Below are 11,478 nucleotides of genomic sequence, written 5' to 3' on the forward strand. Positions count from 1 at the left end.
GTGTATTAATCAGGGTACTCCAGAGAAACAAACCAATAGAATGTGTATATATAAACAGAGGGAATTCCCTGGTGGTCCTTTGGTTAGGACTTGGTGCTAGAGTCCAGGTTCAATCCCTGTTCAAGGAACTAAGATTGTGCAAGCTGCAAGGTGCAGTCGAAAAATAAAAATAAAAAATAGAGAGATTTATTTTAAGGAGTGGGTTCATATGATTATGGAGGCTGGTTGGGGCAATAGCATGGAGATCCAGGGAAAAGCCAGTGTTGTCATTCAAGTCTGAAGGCCAACTGCTGGCAGAACTCCTTGTTCAAGTTAGGTTAGCCTTTGTGAATTTGATACATAGTAAGTGCTTCTCAAGTGTCAACCTAAAAAATAAAATAGCAAAATTAAAAGTAAAATGAAATGTGTTTTACAAACTCTAATTAAATCCTCAGGGTGCTTTATCTATAGCTTAATTTTAAAAAGGAAAAAAAATGCAAAAGATGTGAAGAGACATTTCACCAAGGAGGATTTATAGATGGCAAATAGGCACATAAAATATGTTCAATATTATTAGTTATTAGGGATACACAAATTAAAACCATGGTGACCTATCACCATGCATCTATCAGGGGATCTAAAATTAATGAGAATAACACATATGAGGAAGATGTAATGAAAGTGGATCATTCACACATTGCTGGTGGAAATATAAAATGGGACAGACACTCTGGAAGGAGTTTGGCAATTTCTATTGAAAGCTAAATGTGCAAGCACTATACCACCTAGCCATTGTACTCCTGGGCACTTATGAGAAATGAAGATTTCTGTTCACATAAAAACCTGTACACAAATGTTCAGAGCAGCTTTATTAGTAATAGCTTTATTCACAAACTGGAAATAGCCCTGTTGTCTTTCAACTGGTGAATGGTTAAAAAAACTGTGGTAAATCTATAGGTAAATCTATTGCTCAGCAATAAAAAGGAAGGAACTATTGATACAGGTAACTATCTGGATGAATCTCCAAAGAACTGTGCTGAGTGGAAAAAGTCAATCCCCAAAGATCACATGCTGTCTTATTGTATTTATATTATTTATATACATTCTTGGAATAAAATTATAGAAATGGAGAGCAGTTTACTGTTTACCATGCATTAGGGAGGAGAGGGGTGGAAGGGAAGAAGGTATGGCTGTGAAGAGGAAATGTGAGGGGTCCTTGTGCTGATAGAATTGTTCTGCATCTCAGCTCTATCAGCGCCAATATTTTGGTTTTGCTATTGTTTTCTACCTTTGCAAGATGTTGCTGTTGGGGGAAACTGAATATAGGATACACTGGATTTCTCCATAGTATTTCTTACAACTGCATATAATTACCCCATAATAAGAAGCTCAATTAAAGAATTTAACAAATAAACATCATTCTCCCAGTGGAACGGTGAATGCAGCCATGAGATTAGAAGATGCTTGCTCCTTGGAAAGAAAGCTATCACAAACCTAGACAGTGTATTAAAAAGCAGAGATAGAGATATCACTATGCTGACAAAGGCCCATATAGTAAAAGCTATGCTTTTTCCAGCAGTTGTGTTCAGATATGAGAGTTGGACTATAGAGAAGGCTGAACACCAAATAATTGATGCTTTTGAATTGTGGTGTTGGAGAAGACTCTTTATAGAGTTCCTTGGACAACAAGATCAAACCAGTCAATCCTAAAGGAAATCAACCCTGAATATTCATCAGAAGGACTGATGCTGAAGCAGAAGCTCCAATACTTTGGCCACCTGATGGGAAGAGCATCAGGAAAAGACCCTGGTGCTGGGAAAGATTGAATGCGGGAGGAGAAGGGGGAGATAGAGGACGAGATGGTTGGATGGCATCACTGACTCTATAGATTTGAGTTTGAGCAAACTCCGGGAAACAGTGAAGGACAGGGAAGCCTCTCTGGCTGCAGTCCATGGGTTTGCAAAGAGTCTGACATGACTGTGTGACTGAACAACAACAACAAATAACCAAGACCAAACAGTGTGGTTGTACTTACAGATAAAAAAGACGTAATCATGTGGCAGTAAAACAACAAAAAAAATGATGCTAATGGGAGAATGTTTCAAATGTCAAAACCAAATGGATTATCTTTTCTTACACTCCTTCAATGGCTCACAACAATGCCACACTTAGTATGCTTCCTATTAGAACTAGAATCATCATACAGCTTTCTGTTTTCCTCAGAGTTCCTGATTGTATATCATTTTTATTGTCAACCAAAAGCACATATAAATAGCTTCTGGTTTCTTATATAAGTTGATTATGGAATTTGTGCCCATCTTAGGGATATTCTTTACCAAGCCCTTTGACTTCCTATTCTAATTATTACCTATTGCTTTCTTGGTCAGCTTAGCAGTTCTCATCTTGGGATTTCTTCAATTGCACACCTCTGGAGTACTTTTTCAAAAATATTTATTTATTTGGCTGTTCTGGGTCTTGCAGCATGCAGGATCTTTGATTTTCATTGCAGCATATGGAATTTTCAGTTACAGCATATGGGATCTAGTTCCCTGACCAGCAACCGAACCCCGGCCCCTACATTGGGAGCTGAATCTTAACCACTGGACCACCAGGGAAGTCCCTGGAGTACTTTAAAATACAGATTTTTAGGCATTCCCACAGACCTGTTCAGTTGGAGTTTCTTGGAGTAGGTGTGGCTGGGGTATATGCATTTTTTAAAAACTCCCCCAGGTGATTTAAAAAAAATTATTGAAGTATAGTTGATTTACAATGTTGTATTAATTTCTGCCATACAGCAAAGTGAATCACTTGTACATATATATGTACATATATTATATTTGTACATATATATAGTGTACTGCTGCTGCTGCTAAGTCGCTTCAGTCGTGTCCGACTCTGTGCAACCCCATAGATGGCAGTCCACCAGGCTACCCCGTCCCTGGGATTCTCCAGGTGAGAACACTGGAGTGGGTTGCCATTTCCTTCTCCAATGCATGAAAGTGAAAAGTGAAAGTGAAGTCGCTCAGTAGTGTCCGACTCTTAGCAACCCCGTGGACTGCAGCCTACCAGGCTCCTCCGTCCATGGGATTTTCCAGGCAAGAGCACCAGAGTGGGTTGCCATTGCCTTCTCCAATACAGTGTACATATTTGTGTATATATGTATATATTATTTTTCATATTCTTTTCCACTATGGTTTATCACAGGATTTTGAATATAGCTCTCTGTGCTATACCTGTAGGACCTTGTTGTTTCTCCCAGGTGAATTTTTGCTCATCAGTCATATTTGAGAACCCATGTAGCTTATCCTTAGAGTCCTATAACTGATGTTATTATTATTAAGAGTAATAATAAGTACTGTTGTTTGGGGATTCATTATGTTTCCAGGCATTGTTTTAATAGTGAATGCATGGTCTCATTTAACCTTTACAACAAACCTGTGAGGTAGATACTATTATTATCCCTATTTACAGAAAATTTAGTTCAGAAAAGTTCAATCACACCACTTTCAAGATCCAGAAACAAGATCAGAACTGAGTTTTGTCTGACAACAAATCTAGGATTTAACCAACAAACTGTTAATTTTTACATGGATAGACCCAAGGGCCTCACGGAAAATCTCGAGAAGTAAAAGAACTTGGTGTTGGATCACAGATAAAAGGACTGTGTACTGTCAACTAGTTTTACAGCTAAAACCTGGCATCTTTTAATCAGTTAAATCAACTAAGCAAGGTTATTTTTGTGAGATACCAGAAGTATGACTAATGGACTGTGGGTCAAGTGGGAAACCTTCACAATTACTTTTGAACTCTGAATATTTTGGACACAATAAAAATTATTCACAAATCCTACCAATAAATATCTTAAAAGTTTTTCCATGGAAGCATCTCAAAGAAAGGTGGTATCTATGGCTATCTGTAACTGCCTGCTCCATATTTTCTCTGGCTTCCATTTTGATGGATAATTGGAGTGAGCTGTACTAATTTCTGAGCTTTTGAAATGATATGCTTAATTCAGTTGTAGTTAGGAAACTTAAAAGTAGCCTCTAAATGACTTGTTCACTTTAGTGGTTAAATATTTGGAATGACATACCATGCCATCGTTGAACTAGAGTCTTAACTTTTACAAATACCAAAGATGACTCAGAACTATTCCCATTTAAGAAGTATGCCCTAGAAGCTCTTGATGTTCTGATATGGACTGATCCCCAAGATACCTCAGGTTTAAAAAAAAAAAAACATGTAGTATATTGCTACTTGTATAAAAAGAGAGGGCATGCAAATTTTTGGCAATAAATACATTAAAATCTCTAAAAGGACGCATAAGAAGAAAACAAAAGAAACATGTCCTAGTAATGGGCACAAAAATAATGTTTAAAATCTAACTTTAAATTGTTAATGAAATGTGCACAATCACTACACACACATATAATGGAATAGTGAATTTTGTGCTACATTAGACTGCTGCATGCTTTCATACTTCATTGGTTGTTTTTCTTGTGTGATTTAAAAACCCAAACCAACTCTTCTAATTAAGCTCTCCCTGGCCAGGAGCTCATTTGGATCCCTGACAGTCCCTAGTTAAAGCCTAGTTTGTAGTTTTTGACAGCAAACTAAGACCCTCTTGTTTGCTTCAGGAAAACTGGCTGGTTTTAGTTCCTGGTATTATTTTGGTGGTACCCTCATTCCAACAAGTCACCAATCCGCTTGACCATGATTTACAACTGTGCCAGATTTTTCTTGGTTGCTTTTTGTATGAGACAGATAGTAGTAGTAATGATAAAGTTACTGTTAGCTTGGTTTTGATTTCTGACAAATTATTTTGGAAGCAGGAATAAGGTGGTATATTAGGATGATAAATTAAGGGTAAAAGCAACTAAGTCAGATTACTTGAATGACTATATGTGTTTAGGGAATATATTTTAATTCTTCCATTTATTGCTTCTTAATTAGTCCATAACTCAGAAGGTTAAAAACACCAAAGACAGGTGACATTTTATGAAATGAAATCTTTCAAATGCGCTTTTTTTGATAGTGCTGCTCAATGTGAATAGTATTCAGTAATTTTTAAAATAATTTTATTTATCTTTGTTAACATGCTTGGAAATAGGAAAAGAGATTGAATCAGAAACCTTCCGTACTTTCATTGTTAAATCCACCTCATCTCCTTTTATGTGACTTCTTACCAGAAAAGAAATGGCCTAAGAATTGCCACCTGCCTGATTTGACATTTGTAAGAAGTCTTACAGTACTTTCATTTCACAAATATATTACCCCAAGTAATAAGTTTTTATAACCCTTACCCCTTAAGGAGCCTAAAACTGAGCTCGAAGGGAAATGACAAACCTGCCAAAAAATTGGAAATATCCTTTCTTTCCCCTCTGTGGTCCAGTGGTGTCACTTAACTATAACTCCTCCGTCTGTGACCTTCAGAAACCTAGAGGGCTAAACAGAAGTAGAGCACTGAAGGTCACCCCCTCCACAGATACCCAAAAAGGGGAACAAATATTCATTATAACAGGTAAGTGTTTTTATAATTATGGCAGATGGTGATTGAAGCAAAGGCAATTCAAAAGGGGAGACACGCAAAAGCAATAATTTTGAATGTTTGACATTTGTTTTGAAACTACCTTACTACCCTATACCCTTTACCATCTGTCTGTTATCCTTCCCAACACCCACCTCTGTCTTCCCACAGGGCTCCATTGTCTGCAGTTCCTGTTTCTCAGGGGCGGAGCTGTGGGAGGCAGCCATGGGTGCCATAATAGGCACCTGCGGCCAGCACAATGGGCTGTGGGTGCTTGTGGGAGAGACAGATTGATGTATTGTGCATGGGGGAGGAGGGCTGTCACTTGAATCCATGTGAACCCAGGCTTTAGGGGCAAGGGAGATTGACAGCTTTTGTAGGTTGCATTTCTTTTTCAAAGCTTGGCTTTAATAGACAGTAAGTTTGGGGCCCCAGGCTTTCACTCCCATAATTCTAACAGGGCAATCACGAGCATTCAGCATTTCTTTTTACCCCCCTTGTTACGCATTAAATGATTTCAGTAAAGGAATGTGCAGCATTAATTAGAATTTGTTAGCAGATACCAAGGGGAAAAGTTTCTTCACAACAACTATAGGAGGTGTCATTTGTACAAAGACTTTTTTGTTTTCTTTCCCCATTACATTATCACTGCAATATGTAAGGTAGTGATTCTTTTCATTTAAATTAAGTGGAAAGCTACTAAATCTTGTTTTATTCTCCAAAAAGAATAAGGTCCTTAACACTTATCTTTTAACTTCTTTCATTTCCTAAGGTTGGTGTTTACTTTTGCTTTCAGTCTGACCCATTTACTGATCTGTGTGGTTGTGTATCCAGTTTTGTGTACCATTTAGCTCTTACAATTACAGGCAACCCACTACTGATATATAAGGATTGTTTCAGGTGAAAATAGCTATGAGTAATATTGAAAGTCATTGACACACTGGGTCCCTTTTTAGTAATGGTACATTGAGAACTGCCAAAAATTAGACTGTTAGGTTTGTGTCCTAACATTTCCTAAAACTAATTTTCCCTAGTTGATATTTAACCTTAGCCACGACATTAAAATTATGGAAGAAAGGGGCAGCAGCCAAGGAATATTTTTCCTATAGAAAACTCACTCCTAAACCATGTCAGTATTTTAAACATCAAAAGTACCTCCACCCCAAGCACACACAGATAACATCACTTCCTTACAGCTAGTTTAAATGATCTTGGGTTTTTTGGTTTGCTTTCCATTTTTCTATTCTTTTCGTAAATATTCTGGCATTTTAGGCTTATATAGGGACAAAACTAACCTCAGATAGGATTCTTGTAAACATACTCTTTGCAATATGAGGAACTGATAAAACATTAAAAAAATTTTTGGTGTGATTTTTCTGAATTGTCTCTCATATAAAGTCATTTTCACTATGGAAGGCTAATTGAATTAGAATTTTTCCCGTTCAATTGTTTTATTTATATGTGTTAAGGGCAACAGTGAAAAATATTGATTAATTCTACCATTATTTCTCAGAAAGAACATATTCCCACACAGTCGTCTGGCTCTGTCTATAATAATTTGGTGCAATGGTTTAAAAAGTAGTGGGGTGATAATAATTAGGGCGTGCGACACAGAAATTTCAATGCTGGATTCAACATTTCACCATGCAGGGCAGGAAAATTGCCGACCGGGGCTAGTCAGCTCTAAGTACTAATTAACTAATTAATCAGGTGCTGAAACCAACTGAATGGAGGATACCAGCCAGACAACTCAAGCCCAAGCAGAGGGTTGTGCTCTTTCAAAGACACTGCAGTCTTTCTTCTTGCTTTTTAACCCAATCAAAAATGAGGGGAGAAAATAGGATATGCTGACCTACTGTCGGTCATTTCGGTCCAAGTTTTTTTACTTAGAGAAAATAAAAACATGTGCCTCTGATAATAACTCTGAGGCACCATATTCAGGGTAGTCCTAAAGCTCTGGCAAAGGGCTATCTCCTTGGCCATGAACTATTTCAGGGCTAGTATATGTGGGTGTGGAGGGGAGAGGAGGCTCTGCCTTCTTGGAGTTTTCTTTTACAATATTTTCTTAACATAGGAGAATGAGAAATGTATTTCTCCTTTTGGGCTGATCTTAGGTCTTTTGCCTCATCCCTCGTTTATGTAAATGAGAAGAGTCCAATTACACATATGGAAAAAGGGTTTAATGAATCGTGAAAAAGCCCGGTTTGCAGAGAAAGGGCACAATCCTCTCGTCTTCTTCTCTTTTATATTAAACTTAGAAACATGTATTTCTTTTAAAGAAGATGATAAAGCTTAATGATTATATCATTTTATTTTATATACTAATCTTCATACTTGGGAATTATTAAGTATATTTTGCTAGAATTATCTTTGGAAGGCTTTCTGGAGACAGCAGATATTCTACAAGAACAATTGCAAAACTCTTTTTTCCTTAAATTAAAAAAAAAAATATTACATTAGTTCCTTCCATTTTTGACGTTATTCTTAGCTCATGATAATTTTTTTTTAAAACGCAGTTTGATCTGGAATTGTCTGCACTGAAAAAAGAACTGCATCACTATAAGAGGTTGTTACCGAACCCAAGGAAAAAACTTCAGTATCGCATACCATTTTAGCTCAATTTGGGTATTATTATGGTGTTTTAACTAGCTAGAATTTTTGGAGCGTTGCAAATTAGATAAACTCCCCCCACCCCACCTCCTTAAAGGTACTAAATTTTACACTAGAGCATAAAATCCCGCGTTTGGGATTTAATTTGCCTATTTTCTTTCCTCTCACTTCTTCATCCTGGAATTGTCAGTAGTTGAATGTAGACCACACAGAAAACGCCCCAACCGATTTTTTTAAATGTCAAAACAAACAAACAAACAAAAACCTTGAAAGAATATGGGGGGGGGGGTGAATCAATGCCATTTCTGACTGTAACTCTTATAATTTGATAAGTACCCAACCAGCCTGGAAGAGGTGCTTTACAGGGCCAGCAATAAAGTTCTAAATCACGACTGCAGGTGCTTTCCAGAGACCAAATCCAACAGCTTGGTTGGGCACTTGGGGAAACTGAGGCTGGAAAAGCCGGGAGGGGCGGGACGGCAAATGCCTGAACTGATTTTTTTTTCCCCTTCATAAAATGACTGCTTCGATCCATGGAAAACACTTCTCCTGGGCACCTCCTGTGTGGAGGGCACTGCCGAGATGCCGACTTCATGAGGGCCGTGCTCTTTCCACTCTAACCCCCGGCCTTCCCGGATCGGCGCCCTGGATGTGATCGACACCATGAAGTTGCCCCATAATCCTCTCTGGCAACATAGGATGTAAAATTTGATCAGCTCATTGGATGAAGCCGACAAGTCTCAAAAATGTGTGAAAAGGGGGCCAAGCAGTAGGCAAGCGCCGCGTTGAGGTAGCGCTCCAGCCGGCCCCCCTCCGAGTTCCCGGTGCGGCTGCCGCGGCGGAGCGGGGGTTGGGACCGGGCTGCGGGGCCGCGGCGGCGGCGGCGGGGAGGCCGCGGCGCCCTGGGCGGGGGGGGGGGGGGGCGCAGGAGCGCACCGCGGGGCCGGAAGGGGGCAGCGAGGCGGCGCCGGCGGCTGCGGAGTTATCTCCATGCTGTAGGGAGGACTCGGCCGGGCGGGGCGGGGCGGGGCGTGCACCGGGGCCGCGGGCGGCGCGCCGGAACCGTTGGCCTCAGGGCCCCGCCGCCCGCGCTCCCGCCCGCCGGCGCACGCGGAGGAGGCGGCGGCGGTGTTCGCGGTGGCTGAGGCGGCGGCGGCGGCGGCGGCAGCAGCAGCGGCGGCGGCGGAGGCGGTGGCGGCGGCGGTGGTCGCAGAAGGAGGAGGGGAGCTCGGAGCCGGAGGTGAGGTGGAGAAGCCAGAGGAGGCGGAGGAGGAGGTGGAGGTGGAGGAGAGGAGCGGCCAGAAGGAGGAGGATGGAGGAGCAGCCGAAGGAGGGCGAGGCCGAGGTCGCGGAGCATTGGTTCTCTAAGTGGGAACGCCAGTGCCTGGCCGAGGTGGAGCAGGAAGAGGAGCTGCCCCCGGATCTGCAGGAGGAGGCAGCCCCCGAGACGGCGGGGCTCAAGAGCGAGCAGCAGAAGCTGTGGCACCTCTTCCAGACCTCAGCCACCGCCGTGGCCCAGCTCTACAAGGATGCCGGGTGCCAACAGCCAGGACTCTCCATGTGGGACCCCTTCCAGAATGCAGCCATGGCCGTGACCAGCCTCTACAAAGAGAGCGGGCATGCCCACCAACGAAGTTTTGACCTGGGCATCCAGGTGGGCCACCAGCGTCGCATCAAAGATGTGCTGGAATGGGTGAAGAAGGGCCGGAGCATCATCCTTCGCGAAGATCTGATCAGTTTCCTGTGTGGCAAGGTGCCCCCGGCGCCCCCGCCGCCGTCTCGCATCTCGAGGATGCCCGCGAAACCGGCCTCTGAGGCCCCCAACCAGGCCGCTGCCACCGGATCGGGCTCGTCGGTGGACGTCGACCTGCAGCCGTTCCACGAGGCCATCGCCCTTCACGGCCTCAGTGGCGCCATGGCCAGCATTAGCGTGCAGTCCGGCGCGCCTGGCTCCCCGCCTCAAGCCAGCGAGGTCGCCGGCGCTGGCCGCCGAAGAAGTAGCTTCCTCGAGGATGACTTGAGCCCGATCGACTGTGAAGAACTGGCGCTCTGCCTGGACAGTGGGGGGTCCCGCAAGCGCACCTCGGCCGAGTGCGGTGATGGCGACACGGACTCCCCAACCCACAAGCGCAACCGAATGGCCTAAACTGGTCTGAACTGCCTGGTGGGTCGCCAGCTGCCATTTTGCCGGGCCATCAATTTGCTCGTCAAAAGGGTCCTCATATGATCTCTTCTCTAAGTTAAACAAAAATTTCTATCAGTTTGCCACAAAAAAAAAAAAAAAAAAAAAAACCCAAAAAACAAAAACAAACAACAACAACAAAAACTTTAAAAGTATTCCAGAAGAGGCTTCCTATGACTCTGACTTTCCCAGAATTATAATACTAGCAGAGTACAAGTACCATGTAGTAGTTAGCAAGACCATTTAATGCAGAAGTATCCGGTCAAACGGGAGCCTGGTTTATCTTGTTCACAGTAATATTCCGTAGCATCTAGCGCAATTGCTGGTGCTTAATAAATGTTTGTTGAATGAATAAATGTGACTTTATTTAAAAGTCTTAGAAGGACTAACAGGTGTTTGCTTGGGTATGGGATAGTCTTATCCTTTACTGTTTGGTTGATTGTTTGCTTTAACCATTTTTGTTTTTTTCCTTCTAGTTCAGTTACCTTTTATCAGAATGCAAAACTTGACATCTTTGTGAAATCTGGAACATTCCGTTTTGGCTCCACCTACCATGAACCTGATTTCTAGATAGAAACTGTGCAAGGTGTATCTATGAGGCTGTGAGTTTTTTTTCTTAAAATAGTCATTTTGGTGATTATGTGATGAGGTAAAGTGCTATGATGGTTGGACAGGTAATAAGTTGCTATTGAGTCAATTTAATGCCCTTTTTAGGAAAGTTAAGCCAACAATTGAGAGCCTGAGGTCAAAGATGGCATTCCTGGTGGCTTGGTGGTATTCCTTTTTCTTAGGGATATAAAATGTCCCTTGTTCTGAAGTTAAATCTTTTTGGTGATCTCTGTTTTGAAGTGGAAGACAAAGTAGAATGAGTTTCTGGGTTTTATTTAAGGGTATGTGTGTGTGTACTAAGTTGCTTCAGTGGTGTCCAACTCTGTGCCACACTATGGACTATAACCCACCAGGCTTCTCTGTCCATGGGATTCTCCAGGCAAGAATACTGGAGTGAGTTGCCATGCTTTCCTCCAGGGCATCTTCCTGACCCAGGGATAGAACCTGCATCTCCTGCATTGCAGGCAGATTCTTTACTGCTAAGCCACCGGGAAAGCACCATTTAAGGTTATATTGTTGTTGTTTTGTCGCTAAGTCATGTCTGACTCTTTGTGACTCCATGGCCTGCCGGACT

General features: G+C 42.1%; 1 protein-coding gene across 1 annotated transcript; it reads left to right on the forward strand.

Moving 5' to 3' along the window:
- The first annotated feature begins 9,363 nt into the window (after positions 1 to 9,363).
- On the forward strand, positions 9,364 to 10,671 carry HAPSTR2 (HUWE1 associated protein modifying stress responses 2). Its single transcript, XM_070783622.1, has one exon. It carries the CDS (start codon positions 9,426 to 9,428, stop codon positions 10,257 to 10,259), a length of 834 nt encoding a protein of 277 aa, XP_070639723.1. The 5' UTR covers positions 9,364 to 9,425; the 3' UTR covers positions 10,260 to 10,671.
- The last annotated feature ends 807 nt before the right edge of the window (positions 10,672 to 11,478 follow it).

The sequence above is a fragment of the Bos indicus genome, chromosome X, assembly GCF_029378745.1.
Source record: "Bos indicus isolate NIAB-ARS_2022 breed Sahiwal x Tharparkar chromosome X, NIAB-ARS_B.indTharparkar_mat_pri_1.0, whole genome shotgun sequence".
In the NCBI taxonomy this organism is placed as follows: Eukaryota; Metazoa; Chordata; class Mammalia; order Artiodactyla; family Bovidae; genus Bos; species Bos indicus.

What these genes read in the sequence shown, in the direction of transcription:
- HAPSTR2 (XM_070783622.1), top strand. Translation starts at nt 9,426, where the DNA reads ATGGAGGAGCAGCCGAAGGAGGGCGAGGCCGAGGTCGCGGAGCATTGG.